General features: G+C 38.1%; 1 protein-coding gene across 1 annotated transcript in view; it reads left to right on the top strand.

Moving 5' to 3' along the window:
* Positions 1 to 22,147, top strand: part of HMCN1 (hemicentin 1) — a 551,984-nt gene that overhangs the window by 480,143 nt on the left and 49,694 nt on the right. The window contains exons 87-95 of the mRNA XM_040263800.1: positions 3,889 to 4,158; positions 4,732 to 4,902; positions 5,038 to 5,208; positions 14,334 to 14,504; positions 14,904 to 15,074; positions 16,090 to 16,260; positions 16,426 to 16,596; positions 20,418 to 20,567; positions 20,870 to 21,007. Coding sequence (XP_040119734.1) covers positions 3,889 to 4,158; positions 4,732 to 4,902; positions 5,038 to 5,208; positions 14,334 to 14,504; positions 14,904 to 15,074; positions 16,090 to 16,260; positions 16,426 to 16,596; positions 20,418 to 20,567; positions 20,870 to 21,007 — 1,584 coding nt within the window. The remainder of the gene's footprint in view (positions 1 to 3,888; positions 4,159 to 4,731; positions 4,903 to 5,037; positions 5,209 to 14,333; positions 14,505 to 14,903; positions 15,075 to 16,089; positions 16,261 to 16,425; positions 16,597 to 20,417; positions 20,568 to 20,869; positions 21,008 to 22,147) is intronic.

The following is a 22,147-nucleotide window of genomic DNA, read 5'->3' as shown; positions in this document are numbered from 1 at the left end:
ACATCAGGGGGTTCACAGTTCACGTATTGCTGAAGCCTGGCTTGGAGAATTTTGAGCATTACTTTACTAGCATGTGAGATGAGTGCAATTGTGCAGTAGTTTGAGCATTCTTTTGCATTGCCTTTCTTTGGGATTGGAATGAAAACTGACCTTTTCCAGTCCTGTGGCCACTGCTGAGTTTTCCAAATTTGCTGGCATATTGACTGCAGCACTTTCACAGCATTATCTTTCAGGATTTGAAACAGCTCAACTGAAATTCCATCACCTCCACTAGCTTTGTTCGTAGTGATGCTTTTTAAGGCCCACTTGACTTCACATTCCAAGATGTCTGGCTCTAGATTAGTGATCACATCATCATGATTATCTGGGTCATGAAGATCTTTTTTGTACAGTTCTTCTGTGTTCTCTTGCCACCTCTTCTTAATATCTTCCGCTTCTGTTAGGTCCATACCATTTCTGTCCTTTATCGAGCCCATCTTTGCATGAAATGTTCCCTTGGTATCTCTAATTTTCTTAAAGAGATCTCTAGTCTTTCGCATTCTGTTGTTTTCCTCTATTTCTTTGCATTGATCGCTGAAGAAGCTTTCTTATCTCTTCTTGCTATTTTTTGGAACTCTGCATTCAGATGCTTGTATCTTTCCTTTTCTCCTTTGTTTTTCGCCTCTCTTCTTTTCACAGCTATTTGTAAGGCCTCCCCAGACAACCATTTTGCTTTTTTGCGTTTCTTTTCCATGGGGATGGTCTTGATCCCTGTCTACTGTACTATGTCATGAACCTCATTCCATAGTTCATCAGGCACTCTATCTATCAGATCTAGGCCCTTAAATCTATTTCTCACTTCCACTGTATAATCACAAGGGATTTGATTTAGGTCATACCTAAATGGTCTAGCGGTTTCCCCTATTTTCTTCAATTTGAGTCTGAATTTGGTAATAAGGAGCCACAGTCAGCTCCTGGTCTTGTTTTTGTTGACTGTATAGAGCTTCTCCATCTTTGGCTGCAAAGAATATAATCAATCTGATAGAATATATTATTCATAAGCTTGTTTCTGTGTCTAAGATAGTGTCTTATTAAAAACAAATGTACCAAATAATAACTTTATGGATACCATTAGGAGAAAAGTAGAGTACCATGATTGAATAATTCTGAGAAAAATAGATTAAACAGAGTTTTCATTTATTAAATACATATATATAAGAGCACCTACTATATGCCAAACTCTGCTTAGGTGCACCAGTTTTCTTTACTCCAGATATTTCCAGAAATGTTAGCATGCAGATGTGAATTTAACTCAATTAGAGGAGGATATAATAATCTAAATTTTCCCCCAAAAAATGTTATTCTCATGAAATTCCCCCGACCCAGGGTTTCATGGCTTTCTTGGGTGAATGTATGTAGGGCATCTCACAATTAATCTCCCCAGGAAGAGTGATTCACTGGCCAAGTTTAAGAAAAACTGCATTAGATTAGCTCATTTACATATGCTGACAATAAAATCATTGTAATAAATGGGGGATATAAAAAAGTAAAAAATACAATGTTTAAGATTAAAGTACCATAAGGAATATCTTCATTTAGATAAAATGCTCATATTTAACAAATTATTATATGACTGATAGAATTAATGAAACTTTGAAAGATGTACATATGGAATCTTTTCTTTTCCTTTTTTAATTTTTTTACATATGGGACTTATTGTTAAATTAATTTATAGACTATGTGCCATTGGAAATGTTCAAATATGGAATCTAAATTAAGAGTCTTAGTTTTATTTAACATTTTTTTGACCATAATAATATGAACAGGCTTATTTATTCAATGTTCTTATTGAGTGTGTTGTATGACTAATTGAGCCATTTACTTTATTCAACAACAGTTTATGGAATACATAATGTAATCTGAAACTGGAGGGGTGTTCTTAGAGCCCGGAAAGTTCTTAGAGTGATTTTAATATAAACGTCAAGTAAGAACGCAATTTGAGGATGATGCGGACATACATATGAATAATACATTAATAACGCTGAAAGATTCAAACCTCATGTGAAAGAATTCCTTTTGTAAAAGACAACATGTCAAGATGCTTTTACATAAAATACTATCATAGTAGTATTACCATAAAACACATTTTACTTCTGGTTTTGTTTTGTGTTCTAGCATTCCAGATACAGCTCCTGGTCTGTAATGTGCAGCCACCACCCTGAATTATCTCATATGCATCACTTTCTGTTGAGCCAATCCTTCCACCGTTCAGTTCAGTCTGAAACACTGCTGTCATCCTATCAGACTCTGTCAAGAAAAAACATACTCCCCTATTTTCACCTATTCAAATGTAAACCCTTTAGATTTTCTTTTAAGATTTTAACCTGCATGCTGCTGCTGTCCAGGCTGAATCACCTTTCAGAGCTAACTATCTCTATACTGTTTGCTTCTCTCCACGGCAGTTCCTTTCTCCTATATGTAATCTTACTCATTTTTAAAAAAAATCCAGTTTAAGCTTCTTCTCCATGAAGTCCTTTATATTCTCTTTCTTGACATTGTAGACCAGTATAAACATTATGCCACCAACTTTTTGTATTTTATAGTTCCTTTTATCTTTCCAATACCTTCATCTGAACAGCTGTCATCCACTATAGATACTGTTGACCTCTCGCTCCTCCTTGAAACACACTTTGGTTACTAGGATATCATTTTCTTCTGAATTTCTTCCTTCCTCAGTGATCAGCTCTGAGTATCATTTACAGGCTCATTTTCTGTTCATTTCTTACCTAATAATGTTGCAATAGTTTCTGTCTTTGGATCTCTCCCTCTCATTTTAGACTCACTCCTGAAGCAATCTTACCTCTATCTCTATTCTAAGCTTGAGATAGGAATATCTAGACATCTCCACTTGACTGTCCTACAGATATCTCAAGCTCAGCATTTCTAAATGGATGCAAGTCATCATTCCTTATTCCTTCCTAATAAATCTGTTCTTTCTTGCATATTCTACTGAATTTACCCAAAGATAAACTGTATTCCCCAAATCAAAACCCTGTAGTCTTCATCCCTTTATGCTGTACTATTGAATGGCTAACTCCTATAACTCCTACTTTAATAATTCTTGAATGTCTTCCTTTACCTCTTCATTTCCAGAGACATACTTTTGTTTGATGTATTGAGTCACTATTGTTTAGGCTCTCATGTTACCACACATTTATCTATTCTGTACTAAATTCTATTCTACCTGTTGTGTTACTAAATTTTATATGTATATTATAGCTCAATAACTGGTTACTTGTCTGTCTTATAAATAGACTCTGAATCCCTTGAAACTAGATACTGTATCTGTGCACAGTGCCTGGCAAGAAATAAACTCTCAATATATGTATATATTGAGAATGATGATCAGTGATGAAAGAATAACTTAATAACGACTCTACCTCAAAAAATGGTGTAAGGGAAAGAATTAAATGTTCACCATGTAAAACACAGACAAAAGCAATAACAAAAATAATAACAGTAGTACTAATGATATTATCTTCTTGTCTTTTGTTGAAGATTTGTGCTTGCATCATCTTAGTTGAGTCAAACAAGATCCTCTGAACTAGGCACCATTTTTAAGGACACAGTGATTCAAAGAGGTAGTAAAGAGCAGAGACAGAATGTGAATCCAAAAAAGCACAACTGCAGAGCCCATGCTCTAGGCTAGATTGCTTAGGGATTTAAAATTTTGACCATTTACGAAATAAAACATTCTTTCAATGGCAATTACAACCTTAACAGTTGAGAAGCTACATTTTATTTTTAAAAAAAATCAGTTTAATTTTCTAAATAATGTTATTATCTAATATGACTCACAATGTAAATTTAATTCCACAAAAACTAAGAAACATGTGCTTTTCTCCATAGGTCCTCCTATTATCACTCTTGAACCAGTAGAAACTATTATTAATGCTGGCAGCAAAGTCATCTTGAATTGTCAAGCAACTGGAGAGCCTCGTCCAACCATTACATGGTCCCGTCAAGGGCACTCTATCCTCTGGGATGAGCGAATTAATGTGTTGTCCAACAACTCATTACATATCGCTGCTGCTCAGAAAGAAGATACATCTGAGTATGAATGTGTTGCTCGAAACTTGATGGGTTCTGTCCTTGTGAGAGTGCCTGTCATAGTCCAGGGTGAGTGTGATATTCGTTTACCCTTATATATTCTTATTAAACAGTACCTGGAGCAATCTAAACAATAAAAACCATTAAGCATCTTAGCCCACATCTCTTGTACCCTTAAGATACTTCTAGATTATAGGGATAGGACAAAAATCACATTACAAACTGAAGCGATTAAAAACAGTACAGATGAGAGCTGCAGAATACCAAGTTAATAATTCAAAATCCCAAATGGAATTTTGTTTTTAAAACTAGGTTAAAATTATTCTCAAAAATCCATGCATAGTTTTGCTTCAAAGAATGACATATTTCCAAAAGGTAAACAGCATATAAATCTCTTTGTCGCTCACTCTTTCAACAGCCATGTCCAAATGAATCAGGACTGGAACCAGGAAGAAACTCTAGTTACTGCTCAGTGCTTCTCGGATGCTTCGGTTTTAATTTTACACTAAAGAAGAGCTTCCATAAACAATTTCTCAGCCTTTCTATGTTCCGTGCTAGACCGAGTGCATATCTTCCATGAAATCTGACTTACAATTTTTGTATTTACAATAACAGAGACCAAGTACAGTGTTTTATTTGCAGTCCCTGGTGGCTTTTCCCAGTGGTCGGCCTGGAGACCCTGCAGTGTCACCTGTGGAAAAGGGATCCAGAAGAGGAGTCGTCTGTGCAACAGCCCCTCTCCAGCCAATGGGGGGAAGCCTTGCCAGGGATCGGATTCAGAAATGCAAAACTGTCACCAGAAGCCGTGTCCAGGTACACCTCTTTATTCAACAGACAGGCTCGTGGTTCAATAGATACCCACTTCTGTCCCCTAACTATGGCTTGTCTCAGTATAAGTTCTTTCGATTGAAACGTCCCTGATGGTGTTAACGTGTCGCCTTTGGATAGTGGATGGGAACTGGTCAGAATGGAGTCCCTGGGAAGAATGCACCAGGAGCTGTGGACGCGGCAACCGAACCAGGACCCGAACTTGCAATAATCCATCAGCTCAACACGGTGGGCGGCCGTGTGAAGGGACTGCCGTGGAAATCATCATGTGCAACCTTCGGCCTTGCCCAGGTGAGAACCCAGAGATGGGCAAAACTTGCATCTTTTTGACCCGTACAAAGGAGTTATAATTACCTTTTCTTCTTTATTGAGAAGAGATGTTATGGCCTCAACCTTTGAACACATTCTCTATGTTTTACTTCTGTCTCATGGATATGAGAGTGTGGCGTTAAATTAGTGTTAATTCAAGTACCTGATTTAACTGAACATGAGAAAGATTTCCAAACTGTGGTATATTTTTAATCATTTAAATGCAATCAAATTAATAGAATTTTAGAGATGTTGAAGACCTTAGATAACAGCTAATCCAGTCATTCATTTTCAGATGAGAAAAATGAAGCCTAGAGAGGTTAAAGACCTGCCCAGAAATACACAGCTGGCAAGGAGAAAATAGCATAGCTACATTCACTCAATAAATGTCATGTGCTAGGAACCATGCTTAGGACTTTATCTACATGTCATTTTTGACTTTGTGAAACAACATAGGTATTTTAGGGTTCTAGGTGTCTTCACTATAAGAATCTTTGCTGCCAAGCAAGCAGTATTGCCACACAACTAAATAGACCATAAGACAATTTTGCTGTAAAAGATAAATTAATGAAAATAAAGGTACATCTAAAAGGATATAATTAAGATGAAAAATCAAAAACAAAGTTTTTAAACAATTTGTTGTGAAAAATTAAAAATGAAAATATTTTAGAAAATACTTGAATACATTCCAAATGTGTGTAAATTCATGTTATAGGTGTATTGCTTCCCCAATGGTTCAAGTGGTAAAGAATCTACATGCAATGCAGGAGATGCAGGAAACTTGAGTTTGATCCCTGAATCAGGAGGATCCCCTGGAGAAGGAAATGGCAACCCACTCCAGTGTTCTTGCCGGGGAAATCCCATGGACAGAAGAGCCTGGTGGGCTATTGTTCATAGGGTTGCAAAGCCAGACATGACTGAGCTTGCAGGCACGTAGTTGTATTGAGGTATATCTTGGAAAACAAAGGTACTTCCTTTCTCAAAGTTTATCATCAATGATTCAGGATCTTAGCGTGTTAGCCACTCAGTCATGTCCGACTCTTTGTGACTCCATGGACTGTAGCCCACCAGGCTCCTCTGTCCATGGGATTTCCCAGGCAAGAATACCATTTCCTTCTCCAGAGGATCTTCCCAACCCAAGGATTGAAGCCAGGTCTCCCACATTGCAGGCAGATTCTTTACTGTTTGAGCCACTAGGGAAACCCTCAGAATCTTATGTTGGATATAAGTTCTTTCTGATGTAAAAAAAATCTGCTGTTAAGTCTTTTCAGCTGTCCCCTGAGAGTAAAATGAAGAGGGGGGATACTGCTATTTTTTATCAATATATGTAACATATATAACTGATCATACATACCTGGACCACAGTTAAATGTTCCATCCCATTCTCAGTCCTTATATTTCACCAAATTCTCTAAGTCAGATTCTGTCTCAAATACCACAATTCTGGCTACATTATGTTACCATTTTCTACAAACATATTCATCAAGAAACAGATAACCTTTTCCTTTTGCGGGGATATAAGAAGAGCTTGATGGGTTTGCCTGCAGCTTCTAATATTGTGTGATAAATTTGATAAAGACAGCATTAGAAACCAATCTTTAGTACCTAAATTAGTTAAAAATGATAACTGGAATAATTAATACTCCTAAAGGCTGTTATGAATTACAGTTAGTCACTCAGTCATGCCTGACTCTTTGCAACCCCATGGACTGTAGCCTGTCAGGCTGTTCTGTCCATGGAATTGTCCAGGCTAGAATACTGGAGTGTGTACCCATTCCCTTCTCCAGGGGATCTTCCTGACCCAGGGATTGAACCCAGGGTCTTCTGTATTGCAGGCAGATTCTTTACCGTCTGAGGCACCAGGGAAGCCCCTATCCTATGAATTAGTCATCACCCTTTTCTAATCACCATAGCTTGGTAAACCTTTGCTTTTGACAAGTGGGAGGGATGATTGTGCTCACTGAAGGATTTACAAACTGATATGTTATCACTTTAGTATGGTATGCAATCTGACTTGATACTCTTATTTCACACTTCAGTAAGTTTTCTTATCACTGTATTTTCCATCAAGTCATTATACATAAGTTATCGACTTTGCTAAGACCATCACATCTGCTCATCACTCTATAGATCTTAATGAGACCTAAGATGTATATAATATAAAAATGGGAACACTGAGTCAGTGGAGAAGTGAAACCACTGCCAACTAGTTGAAACCTGTAAACCAGTTATTTTATCTTTCACAGCAGAATTGCCCCATAGCCAATTAGTTGGAGGATAACCTCTTTGGGGCAGAGATTCTCAGAGTGACTATACTAGGTGTGGTATACTAGGGCTTTTTCAGATTAAAGTGACAGAAATTAGATGGTCTAAATAGATGGTCTATTTACTTAAATTTAAATAGACCAAGCTTAAATACTAAGCTTCCATAGAAAATTCCATTTTCAGGTATGATTGAATCCAAGAATTTGGCTAATGTTTGTACCAGAGTGTTTTCCATCTCTCATCTCTGCTTTCCTTTCTTTGGCTTTATTCTTCATTTAGACTCTTTGTGTGTGGAAAAAATGACTGGTGGTACCTGGCCTACAAGGGCCTTAGAATCTAAGGCCTCAGAACAAAAGAGCTCCTCTCTTTCAGAATTTGTATCAGCCTCTGGGAAGGAACTGCTTGATTTTGTGGGTCCCAGGCTCACCTCTGAACTCAGGGAGTCCAGGAGAGGGATACTGCTCTGAGAGCCAGCTTGGGCTACTTACCCACAGTGGATCAAGAGAGGCAGGGCTCCTTGTTTGACAGCCTGAAAGAAATCCTGTGGAATAGAAATCACTCATTAATCCAACAGATATTTATTGAGCACTCGGTCTGTGTTCAAGGCACTGTTCTAACTGCTAGGATTAGAATGGTAAATGGAGAATATCATTCACATACTGATAAGCATATAGAACAAACTCAAGAGTTGAAGTGATAGAGCATACCTGCAAGAGATACTTTACCTGAGATGGTCTAAAAAAGGGATGTTGACAAAAATGAGATAGTTACCCTCTGCATTGGGTATTGCATTCTATTGTACAATTCAGTAAACTATATGATAAAATATTTGATATGAGAAAATACATGATAATTTACTGAGGTTATGTAACTACTAAAAAGTGAATTAAGGATTTGTACCCAAGTTGATCTGATTCCTAAGCCTATTCACTTAGATCTTGGGTGTCTTAATTTGCAGCTCAGAATTTCTATTATGTTATAAAAATTAAATATTCTTATGAAATCTTAAAAAAATTAAAAAGCCAAAATTATTTTAATCTTAAAAAATTAGAAAGTTAATTATATCAAACCAGAAATAACTGATTAATCTTTGTACAGTTTATCAGCTATGATATCATTTAGCTTTTCATTATATAGATATTTGTACATGTCCTAAAATAAAACTCAAGGTGTCTTTTTTTCTGTTTTTATTAACTATTGGCTTACTGCAGTCTTGCTCGCTGTTCTGTTGGCTTACTGATTTTTAGACTTTGGTTATCTCTCAGCCCCTAAACCAACTGAATTTAGCTGTTATTATGGCATATTGTCAGTGGTGTTCTGGATCCAGCCTCTGACAGCGTGTGTCTTTTCCCACTGGGAGTTTCATGACATCACATTAATAGGTAGATATTGACCATGGTGGGAGTGTTTTGTATCATAAAAACTATAGATGCTATATATCAGTGTTTCCTCCCTACTGCCAGAGAGCTGGCTGTTAAACATTTATCAGTGTACTGCTACTGCTAAGTCACTTCAGTCGTGTCCAACTCTGTGCGACCCCATAGACGGCAGGCCACTTGGCTCCTCTGTCTCTGGGATTCTCCAGGCAAGAACACTGGAGTGGGTTGCCATTGCCTTCTCCAATGCGTGAAAGTAAAAAGCAAAAGTGAAGTCGCTCAGTTGGGCCGACTCTCAGTGACCCCATGGACTGCAGCCTACCAGGCTCCTCCGTCCATGGGACTTTATCAGTGTATAGCACTGCAAAATGGGCATAGCCTAAGATGGTCTTTTTCATCCAGGAGGTATGTCAGCATCTTAGGGACAGAAGAGGTTTTCTTTTAATACATTGTTGGATTCAACTTGATAATATTTGTTGAGACTTTTTACATCTACGTTCATGAGAGATATTGGCCTGTAGTTTCCTTTTTTTATAATGTCTTTGTCTGGTTTTAGTATTAGGGTGATGCTGGCCTCATAGAGTTAGGCAGTAGTCTCTCTGCTCTGTCCTCTGAAAGAAAAGGTAGAGAATTGGTATATAGTACATTTTTTCCCACATGTTTGGTAAAATTCAACAGTAAACCCATCTGGTACTGTGTTTTCTGTTATGGAAGTTTATTAATTAGTGATTACATTTCTTTAATAGATATAGAACTATTCAAACTGTTTTCTCATGTGATTTTTGGCAAATTGTGTCTTTCAGGGAGTCGGTCTATTCCATCGAGGTTGTCAAACTGGCAGACATAGAGTTGTTCAAACTATTAATATTCCTTTTAATATTTTTAATATTATCTATAGAGATGCCTCCTCTTTTATTTCTGATATTAATAATTTGTATTCTTTTTCTCTTGATTAGCCTGGCTAGAATCTTACTGATTTTATTGATCTTTTCAAAGAATCGGCTTTGCGTTTCATTATTATCTATTGATTTCCTTTGTTCAGTTTCACTGATCTCTGCTCTAATTCTATTTATTTTCTTCTTACTTTAGATTTCATTTTCTCTTCTTTTTTAGTTTCCTGATGTGGAAATGTAGATGATTTATTTTAGTTCTTTTCTAATATATGCATTCAGTACTATGAATTTCCCTCTAAGCACTACTTTTGCTGTATCCCACAAATTTTAATAAGTTGTATTTTCATTTGCATTTAATTCAAAATATTTTTAATATCTCAAGATTTCTTCTTTGAAATTGTATTATTTAGTAGTGTGTTGTTTAATGTCCACATATTTGGGGATTTTGCATCTATTATTGATTTCTAGCTTGATTCCACTGTAGTCTGACAGCAGACATCATATAATTTCTATTTTTTTAAATTTGTTAAAGTATATTTTATGGCTCAGAATGTGGTCCACCTTGATGAATGTTCCATGTGAGCCTGAGAACAATGTAAATTCTGCTGTTCTCAGATGAACTAGTCTATAGACGTCAACTATATCTAGTTGATTGCTGTTCTTGAGTTCAGTCATTTCCTTATTGTTTTTCTGCCTGCTGGATCTGTTATTTCTGATTTTTCCCAGTCATATATGCTTCATAAACTCTTTCCCATTCTACGATCTCTTCCAAGATCACACTTGCATTTATGTGTCACGTCTCTTTCAGTTCAGTTGCTCAGTCGTGTCCGACTCTTTGTGACCCCATGAATCGCAGCACACCAGGCCTCCCTGATGTCTCTTTAGTTCCTTTCAATTGGAACAATTTCTTAGCTACTTTTTACATTTTATGGCCTTGCTATTTTTTAAGTCTATAGGCTAATCATTTTGTAAGAATTTTCTGTATAGGTGTGTCTGATATTTTTTCATGATTAGATTCAGATTTTGCATTTTGGCAGACATATCATAGAAATGATTTTGTGTCCTCAGTACATCATATCACATGATATCTCAAACTGGTGATGTTAACTTTGTTCACTTTAACAGTGAACAGTGTTTTTCCAGTGTAGTTACTATATTTACCTTTGTAATTAATAAGCATTTTGTAGGGAAACTTTAAGACTTCATAAACATCTTGTTTATCAGTCTTTTACCTACCATTTTTAGCCTCTATTTATGATTTATTTTTGCTTTAAATTGGTTATGACTATGATCTTACAAGACATTTTATTTCTAACTCGATCATATCTCCTACATCTATTATTGGCTTTCCATTGTAGGAAAAAACTTTTCTCTTTCTCCCTTTTTTTTTTTTTTTTTGAGTAATATCAGTAAGAACTCAAATACCCTTTCCTTCAGTGATTTATAATGCACAACTGTCATCATTTATTATGATGCACAAATTGTCCTAGACTTGGTTAGTGGAGATCCCTTGAGGCTATCTTCAGTGTCCTCTTGACCTGTCCCCATGATTCTATGAACACTTCTACTTTCTGGTACAAATTGCTATTTTAGGCCTGCTCATTGGAAAAGACTCTGGTGCTGGGAGGGATTGCGGGCAGGAGGAAAAGGGAACGACAGAGAATGAGATGGCATCACCGACTCGATGGACATGAGTTTGAGTGAACTCCTGGAGTTGGTGATGGACAGGGAGGCCTGGCGTGCTGCGATTCATGGGGTCGCAAAGAGTCAGACATGACTGAGCGACTGAACTGAACTGTCTTCCCTCAGAGATATTTCTAAACTGACAGTCTTCCCTCTAAAAAAGATTGATATCTTCTGGGGTAGGCCATCCTGTTGCTATATGAGTCAGTTATTAAAGGTATATTGTTGGATTGCTGAAAGACTGAGCTTTTTTGAAGTATCATTCTGAAAGCATTGAGAACTTTGAGTGAAGAATAACAGTACTAGCTCAGGGCTCACGCTTAGGTGATGTTGTGTGTCTTATACTATTCTAACACTTTTCATCTATCAACTCATTATTTTTCATGCCCATCCTAGTAAGGTAGGTTCTCTTCTTATCCACATACTGCAGATGAAGAAACTAGACACCCAGAAGCTAAGTAATTCGTCTGGGATCACACAGCTAGTAAGGGCAGAGTGGTTATTGAGGCACAGGGTATCTGCTCTAGAGTCTCTCTGCTCTCCTGCCTTTCCAAAATCAGAACTGCAATGCAGTGTAATAACAAATTCATCTGTTTTACTTTTCATAATATTCTAATTCCTCCATAGCTGTTGTCTTTTGTATTCTTTAGATACTATGAAATTTTACACCTTCGCTGGTTTATATTGTCATTTTTGCTGTCCTTCCATTCAAATAAAAGAAACATTTCAATTCTACCACATTTCATGCCATGAAATTCAATTTTGGTTAGGGTTTTCTCAGTTCAGTTCAGTCGCTCAGTTGTGTCAGACTCTTTGCGACCCCATGAATCGCAGCACGCCAGGCCTCCCTGTCCATCACCAACTCCCGGAGTTCACTCAAACTCACGTCCATCGAGTCCGTGATGCCATCCAGCCATCTCATCCTCTGTCGTCCCCTTTTCCTCCTGCCCCCAATCCCTCCCAGCATCAGAGTCTTTTCCAATGAGTCAACTCTTCGCATGAGGTAGCCAAAGTACTAGAGTTTCAGCTTTAGCATCATTCCTTCCAAAGAAATCCAAAGGCTGATCTCCTTGCAGTCCAAGGGACTCTCAAGAGTCTTCTCCAACACCACAGTTCAAAAGCATCAATTCTTCAGTGCTCAGCTTTCTTCACAGTCCAACTCTCACATCCATATATGACCACAGGAAAAAATCATAGCCTTGACTAGACGGACCTTAGTTGGCAAAGTAATGTCTCTGCTTTTGAATATGCTATCTAGGTTGGTCATAACTTTTCTTCCAAGGAGTAAGCGTCTTTTAATTTCATGGCTATATTGACTTAAAAGGATCTTCAGCTAAAACCTCTATCCATATGTCATAGAAACTGTAGCCCACCAGGCTCCTCTACCCATGGAATTCTCCAGGCAAGAACACTGGAGTGGGTAGCCATTCCCTTCTCCAGGGGATCTTCCCCACATAGGGATCAAACCCAGGTCTCTTGCATTGCAGGCAGATTCTTTACCATCTGAGTCACCAGGGAAGCTCCATAATAGAATCTACAGAGATAAGAAATTAATAAATGTCACTCAGTTGTAATCCCCCTAAAAAATGCATGTATCATAAGGGTTTTTTATAAGAGATAAAGTCTTTCATTAACCAACACCCTTGAAAATAGGACATATTAAAACAGTTGGAATAGCAGAATTTTGAAATGCCATAGTCCATATATAATAACTATGAACATCAGTGATCTTAATTAATAAAGTAGTAGTCTTGAATAGTACTTGCCATTTAATGAAAGGCTTTCTTTCCCTTTTATGTTCAGTCAAATAATCTTTAGTAAAGATTCTTGTCAGCTGAAATAAATTTGTGACTGTGTTTGTGTCTACAAAGTACAAGAATATGTAGTCAATTCAATTAGACAACAGTTAATTAGAAAATTCAAGATGTGTTTTGAAACATTTTCTAAACAATGAAACCAAATGATAATTCCATTCCTTGTTTTTCAACTTACAGGTTGTGTTAGTAAGAGAATATTTAGACAGGACCTTAAAGCCCTATGGTTCCTATCTTGGTTAAACCTGGTGACCACGGCAACAAGCTTTTTGAGCCCCACATCTAGAAAATACCTTTTGACAAAAATATGACCTGATACTGACTTATACATAAGAGAAACCATAATGTTTATCCTCAGCCCCTACACATGGAAGGAAACATAAGGTTGTTCCAGTCCTGTGGTCAGATGGTGTAATATGTTAGTTACTAAAAGGAAGGCCTTAATCTTATTTCTTGGAAACTACTGGTCAATTTTTTCTGTTGTTTAGGAAGCAGGTGAGTGTGTTATTTAGAACTTTTAATCCATGAACATTATGTAATGGGGAAAAATTTTCAAAGAGAACTGTGCAAATCATCATGCTGTTGAAAGGTCCAAGTACATTTTTAAATGTGAAGCTGAATCAGGTTTGAAGATGTGGCCTTGCAGTGTGGGGTCCAAGTTATCATTATGGAGACACTTGTGTTCTCCATAACTGCATCGAGATTTGTTATACAGCTTAGCCTCTGGTTCCTTCCACTTTCCCCAGAAAATAGTTAGGGCTTATAAGCTCAAACTTTATTTACATATAGTAGTTTGATTACATTTAGTTTTAATAAAAGAGCCTCTTTGGATAATTTTAAGCATTTATTTTGGCACCAGGTAGCCTTCTCAATTTCCCTATAGACACTAATTCTCATGAAAATCTAACCAGAGGGGGAAGGGAAGAACATCATTTGTTACGTTTGCTTTGGTTCAATTTCAGTTATTTCCGATTCTGGGCTAATTTAACTCATTACGAGTTATTTATTTGTATAATTTTTTTTTTAATAACAAATGTGGTTCTGTGACTTGAAACTCTGTCTTGGGATGTTTGTAGTTCATGGAGCATGGAGTACCTGGCAGCCTTGGGGGACATGCAGTGTAAGTTGTGGAAAAGGTACCCAAACAAGAACAAGACTGTGCAATAACCCACCGCCGTCATTTGCTGGATCCTACTGTGATGGAGCAGAAACCCAGATGCAAGTCTGCAATGAAAGACACTGCCCAAGTAAGACAAATACAGTGTTTGTACTCTCAATAATTTAACCTCTATGTCTTATCTAGGGAGTATGTCATTAAGAATCAATGTCAGATGTACACGCTGCTATATTTAAAGTGGATAACCAACACGGTCCTACTGTATAGCACAGGGAACTCTGCTCAATGTTACGTGGCAGCCTGGATGGCTGGGGAGTCTGGGGGAGAATGGATGCATGTATATGTATGGCTGAGTCCCTTTGCTGTCCACCTGAAACTGTCACAACATTGTTGATCAGCTATCCTCCAATACAAAATAGACACTTAAAAAAAATCAGTATCAATAAGATCACTCAACCTATCAATGTGCAGGGTTTAACTTGATCGTTTCTAAGTAGTAACAGAGCACATATGTTATTCTTTACCCCAGTCGATGGCAAGTGGGCCAGTTGGACCAGTTGGAGTGCCTGTTCTGTATCCTGTGGAGGTGGCGCCAGGCAGAGAACAAGGGACTGCTCTGATCCTGCTCCCCAGTATGGAGGCAACAAATGTGAAGGCAGTGATGTCCAGAGCGATTTTTGTAATAGTGACTCTTGTCCAAGTGAGTGTTGGAAATAGTGAGTCAACATTATACTTTCTTAAAGTTTCATTATGGCCTTAAGTCCTTAAAATTACAGCAGTCTGTTACTTGATTTGTCTACCATTGGTTTAGAATATCAAAATGTTGCGTGGTTGCTGTTGTGTCTATATAATACCATAGACCCCACTGATTTATATGGGCAGAGGTTACATCCTATTTCATGTCCTTTATAGGACCAGCTGCAGAGTGCAAGGACTAGGGCATCCTTCCACACTAACTGGTGATGCTTCCTTAACAGAAGCAAGAAGGTGCCTCTCTGCCTTAATTTAGTCACCCAAGCTAGAAGTGTGGACCCTAGCAGCATTTCAGTTCACTGTATCCTGAATGTTATAGCTTGACTCCACAGAGACCTTTTCTCATTCCTATCCTCCAGCTCCTGGAAAACTCTTTTTTGCGGTGGTTCAGTCACTATGTTGTGTCTGACTCTTTGCGACCGCTTGGACTGCAGCACGCCAGCCTCCTCTGTCCTCTGCTGTATCCTGGAGTTTGCTCAAATTCATGTCCATTGAGTCAATGATGCTATCTAACCATCTTAGTCTCTGCCTCCCCTTTCTCCTTTTGCCTTCACTCTTTTGCAGCATCAGGGTCTTTTTCAGGGGGTCAGCTCTTCGCATCAGGTGACCAAAGTATTGGAGCTTCAGCAGCAGTCCTTCTAGTGAATATTCAGGGTTGATTTCCTTTAGGATTGACTGGTTTGATCTTGCAATCCAAGGGACTCTCCTAAGTCTTCTCTAGCACCACAATTCAAAAGCATCAACGCTTTGGCACTCAGCCTTGTTTATGCAGGTTAAATGGAATTGCACAGTCACTGGAATGTATACCCAGTTTCTAGTCAAACTAACAGCTAAACCACCTGTCTTTGGAAGATGCCTATTTAGAGATCTGGGTGTTTCTTTTCACTTCCTGGATAGAGTCTTTCTGTACTCTGTGGATCAATGTCATTGTTCACCACTTCTCCAATGGTTCTGTGTCATAGCTCATGGTAACTGGAGTCCTTGGAGTGGCTGGGGAATATGCAGCCGGACATGTAACGGGGGGCAGATGCGGCGGTACCGCACATGTGATAACCCTCGTCCCTCCAATGGAGGAAGAGCTTGTGGGGGCCCAGACTCCCAGATCCAGAGATGCAACACGGACATGTGTCCTGGTGAGCTTCCCAACCCCTGGCAGCAGAACAAGTAAAGCCTTTCATTCAGTGCTCCTTGTAGCAGCCCCATCGTTTCAGGTCTTGAAAGCTGTATAGGTAGAGTCATCCTGGGGGTAGATTTTATAACCCATTTGTTAATGTTGACCATCTCATTCTTGTTCACAGTGGATGGAAGTTGGGGAAACTGGCATAGTTGGAGCTGGTGTTCCACCTCTTGTGGAGGAGGTGAAAAGACACGAAAACGGCTGTGCAACAATCCAATACCATCTAAAAGTGGTCGCCCCTGCCCAGGCGATGCTACGCAGGTATCCAGATGTAATATACAAGTATGCCCAGGTAAGCAACCACATTAGACTTTGGCAGGACCACATTTTTATCCACTCTGAACCCTCAAATTACAAAATAGTGCCAACTCTGGGTGAAAGAGGGGCTTCCCAGGTGGCTCACAGGTAAAGAATTCACCTGTCAAGCAGGAACATAGGTGTGATCCATGGGTTGGGAAGATTCCCTGGAGAAGGAAATGGCAACCCACTCTAGTATTCTTGCCTGGGAAATCCCATGGAGAGAAGAGCCTCATGAGCTACAGTCCATGGTGTTGCAAAGAGCTGGACACAACAGAGAGACTAAACAATGACAACAACTGGATGGAAGAATTGATGCAGCTCTGTGCCAAAGCTCATGCTGTATATTAATCTCTACTTGCCCCCTTCTAGGCTCCTTTTATAAAAGGATATAGTCTCCCCCCAGCTGTAAATAGTAGTCCTGGGCTTGAGGACTAAAAAGGGCAAGCAAGAATAGGCAAACCAGGCTGAGATTCCAGGCAGAAAAATGAGGGTGGGGCAGAAACTGAATAGCTGATAGAAATACACGATTGGAGGCTGTTCTTTCACAGACTGAAATATAGATAACATGAGTATAGACAGTAAAATAGGGAAAATTCAGTTTAAGGGAAAAGATTAGGGGGAGTTCAACTACTATCCTTCAAGTCATGCAATATGGCTAGATATTGAGATACAACAATTCAGAAGGAACAGAGTTGGCTTTCTAGAACTCATGGACCTGAGTTTACTGGAGTCCCAAGAAATGGTGGAAAATATTAAGGGTATTCATCTCAAAGAAGCAGACCAAAAAGAACATTTTCACACTGTTGAAATATGGACATACCATTGGACATTCCAAAGCTTTAAGGTTGCTTTGGGAATTAAATATCCCTGAAAATCAACAAGGCCCATTTGACAGAGGGACAGGAAGGAGTTACATGAACAGATGTATAGGATGTAAGCAGGCTGAAAGAGCAAGCATCCTTGCTCAGTTGCTTAATGCGTCTCCTCCACTTGGCGCTGATCACCGACGATGTTGAGACTCTTAACATGTAGGCACAGTGACAGGTCTCATTTCAGTTGAGACATTTGGAGCTCAGTCTCTCGTGGTACCAGGGACCCAGTGACAGAAGAAGTCCAAATAGGCAAATAATTTGGATTACAGGATCTGACAGAGTTTGAAGGATCCCAACTGGGTAGACAGAACAAGGAGACATCTGTTGAACACTGGGATTCAAGTCTCTAGTGAGACTAGAGAATCAAGGTCAAAATGGGAGGCTACTCATTAGTGCTGACCTTGAGAACTAAGGAAATCAGTCCTAAGCAGGGCGAGAGAAGGATAGTAGGATCACTAAGGATAAGAACAAAAGTAGCCAACCAGGTCCTACTATGTACTTGCCTGTGACATCTTGCTGTTGCCTGTGACATCTTGCTGCATGGTTCCCATCACTCTCTAAACTCTCTACTCTTAGCTTCTCAGATGTGACAAGCCACCATCTCCTAAAAGGGCAACATGTGCTGTATCTTCTACCCAGAAAGCCTTTCTCTGCCTTCCTTGACTTGTATATATGCTCAGTCTTAAGCAACTAATCTTCGCATCTTTAGTCTGTTTTTACCTCTTTCTCAGACTTCCCTGAGTAATAGATATCTTACACATTAGTGCATTTCACATCTATTTGTAGAATTCTAATTATCTCCCCTGTTAAGATAAAAGTGCTATGAAAGCTAGCTTCATGTCTTTTTTATCTTTCTTACCACTGTATCTTCAATACTTGACTAACAGATGAATATAATCAAGAACATGAAGGGTCAATCAATGTGAAAAAAACTGTTTCTCTCACTATTAAATTAATGCAAAATAAAATGATGAAACACTTACTTTTCTCAGATTGAATACAACTGTATTTCTCTCCAGTATATAATTTGTTGTTTAGTTGCTAAGTCATGCCCGACTCTTTCGCAACCCTATGGACTGTAGCCTGCCAGGCGCCTCTGTCTGTGGGGTTCTGCAGGCAAGAATACTGGAGTGGGTTGCCATGTCTTTCTGCAGGGGATCTTCCCAACTTGGGATTGAACCCACATCTCCTGCACAGGCAGGCAGATTCTTTACCACTGAGCCATCAGGGAGGCCCCAGTGTATAATACATGACAACAATATCTGAAACACCTTATGATTGCTTCAAACTATATTCAAGAGTATGTGTGTTAGTGCTCAGTAATGTCCAAGTCTCTGCGACCCCATGGCTCCCCAAGGAGCCCCCAGGCTCCTTTGTCCATGGGATTCTCCAGGCAAGAATACTGGAGTGGGTTGCCATTTCCTTCTCAGTAAAAAGAATCAAATAATGAATATTTTTAACTATTAGCTGCTCTGAACCCAGATACCAAGAATATAAGTTGCATTTCTATGGGATTATTCTGATTTTTTTTTAATCTTATCCATTCAGCTGTCATCTATGAAATCATTTCCTTATATTTCAAGAAAATAAAAGCTATTTAAAACCTGGAAATATTCACTTTGCTAAATATTTCTGAATGTATGCAGAAGCATATAACATTGTAAATCAACTGTACTTTTTGATAAAATTAATTTGATGTTTGACAGAAAACAACAAAATTCTGTAAAACTATTAGTTTCTTCCCTCTCTTGTCAAAGCATGGACTCCTTAGCCACTGATTCTGTGTTAGTAACCAATATTTTTGTTGAACAATGGGAAAAAAGTATAAAATTACTGTAAAGTTACTTTTAAAAGATTGTATGATTCTTGCTCAGCATAATTGTCTTGGTATAAATTTTGTAGCAATGTTAAAAGTACAACAGTTCTTCTCATTTTTCTCAAGGTAAACATATTCCAGTATATATATAATATGAAGTGCTTGGTAAGCCATTGATCTGAAATCCAAGACTGAACAATAGCCCTTAAACACTTCACATTTATGTTGATAGTGACCAGTCAAGGCTTTGGAGCTGTTCCGTTGGTGATACCTCCTTCCTTCTGTGTTCTCATGAAGGAGGCAATGGATAAAAGAATATGGGTTTTCTGAATCATTTTTCTAGATCCCACATTTATGCATTAATAGATGGTAACTTGTTTTTCTCTTTCTGACATACAGGGAGCTCAGCTCAGTGCTCTGTGATGACTTAGAAGGGTGGGGTGGGAGGGAGGCTCAAGATGGAAGAGCTGTATATATACATATAACTGATTCCCTTTGTTGTACAGCAGAAACCAGCACATTGTAAAGCAACTACACTTCAATAAATAAATTTAAAAATAAAGAATATGGGTTTTGATGACAAGCAGATCTCTGTTTATATCCTCATTCTACTGCTTCCTAATTAAGTAATCATGGGACGATCCCTTGAATGCTCTGAACTTTTATTTTCTTAGTCTGCAAACTCTGGCTATTTATCTAAACTGTGGCTATTTAAACTTACCTTACAGAATTTTGGCTAGAATGAGTTAAAACATATTATGTGCTTCCTATAGAACATGACATGCTCAATAAACCCTCATTATTATCAACATTTCATCACCATCACCAAACACGTACTTTATTTTGGCTTTGGGACTGAGTGCTGAATGTATTCTTTGGATTGTGAAATAATACTATGATGTACATAGATTGGAAGGATCCTAGATTTATGCAGGATGATGAGTGTTACATGGGAGTAGAATGTTTTGAAAGCTTATTTATTTCACTCTGAAATTCAGATGTCATATGATATTTTAAATGTTTGGGAGAAGATTTGGAGCATCTCTGAATACTGGCTTTCTTTTCTCCAATGTAATGTTGATGAAATTGTTTCCTTTCCAAGAATGTTTTCTCTTCCCGCAATAGGTGGGCCCCAGCGAGCCAGAGGAAGTGTTATTGGAAGCATTAATGATGTTGAATTTGGAATTGCTTTCCTTAATGCCACGGTCACAGATAGCCCAAACTCTGATACTAGAATAATACATGCCAAAATTACCAATGTACCTCGCAGTCTTGGTAAGTCTCTTTGCTGATAAAAGTTGTCAATAAGCCTCTTTTTTTAAACATACATTATTCTTCTTCATCTATTATTTCCACTTAAAATTTCTAGGGATGCTACTACTAAATGAGCAGTGTAATAGTCCTTAGTTTTATCCCAATGGTAAACTCTTTTTAAAAACTGACATTTTTAGATGCTGGTATTTTTGTTGTTATTCAAGTATATTTAGAATTCATCCCTTTGAATAACTTGCTGTGAATAACAACAATGGGCTGTAAATATTTTTCTGTGACATCTTATTTACCCCTTTTTTCTCTAGGTCCAGCAATGAGAAAGATAGTTTCTATTCTAAATCCCATTTATTGGACAACAGCAAAAGAAATAGGAGAAGCAGTCAATGGCTTTACCCTCACCAATGCAGTTTTCAAGAGAGAAACCCAAGTGGAATTTGCAACTGGTTCGTATCAACTGAACTTAATATCCTATTGCTATTTAAAAATATGATCGCTGTAAAAGTTGGCAGTTTAGAAAAATACATGTTCCTACAGAGGATACTTTCAAAGTTTTGTTGCCATCTTATCATAAATGACATAAAAGCAAGTTTATATTTTCCTATAAACTTTTACTGACATGGCTCTATAAGAAGCCATATGTTTGCAGATAGTATAGTGATTTTTATAACCTAAAAGTTTTTTTTTCCTTCATCTTTCCTGTATCTATTCTCTTTAATTCCTTAGAGAGGGTTTTGAAGGCCAAGCAGGGCAGGAAGCTGAGTCATAGCTATTAATTAAAGGTTTTTGTCTTTGAACCAGAGATTCAGTTATCATATCTGATAGGGGATTCTTTAATCAGAAAACTGGAAATGTAAACAAGCAAATCTAAAGACTTTTCACTTTATCCTTAGCTTTAATCCATATGGATTAGCAATTCAGGGTCTTTTCCAAGGGCACACGACTTTTTAAAGACCTTTATATGAAGTATCTTCGAAGGTGGTCTGCCTTTGCAGCAGTGATCTTTAAGGTAGCAGGGCTGAGGAAAATCATAGCTTTAATCAGCCCACAAGACATGTGGGTCTTTGTGTGGCAATCCACTTCCTAAGATGCCCCTTTGCTGTTTCTAAAAGCACCAGAAAGAACAAAGAGCTGGAGCCAGACTTGTGGCTATTGCCAGTCTTCCTGGTCACGCTGTCTGTCCCCTTCTCACAGACAATCAGTCCATTTCTGTAGAACTGCCTTGCTATTGCTTGTTAGTTAAAAGTGTGGATTCCTTCACCTAATTCTAAGTGTAATCAGGTGAAATTTTTGTAAAATATGTTTAAAAAAAAAGAATTTTAAAATCAATTTAATTCAGTAAATCTAAGTTTAATTTGGGGGCTAAGTGCTATTTTCTCTTATGATTTGTGTTTAACCAAGTTTGAAGTATAATAACATAGCTGAACTGGTATAAAAATAAGTCTGTAGTCTGCTTACACAAACCATATTTTAAAAATACACAGATACGCATGTGTGCATGCTCAGTCATATCTGGCTTTGTGACTCCATGGACTGTAGCCCGCCAGGCTCCTCTGTCCATGGAGTTTTCCAGGCAAGAATACTGG

The sequence above is a fragment of the Oryx dammah genome, unplaced genomic scaffold (genome assembly GCF_014754425.2).
Source record: "Oryx dammah isolate SB20612 unplaced genomic scaffold, SCBI_Odam_1.1 HiC_scaffold_21, whole genome shotgun sequence".
NCBI lineage: Eukaryota > Metazoa > Chordata > Mammalia > Artiodactyla > Bovidae > Oryx > Oryx dammah.
The sequence above is the reverse complement of the archived record's forward strand: the minus strand, read 5'-3'. Positions and strand labels throughout refer to the sequence as shown.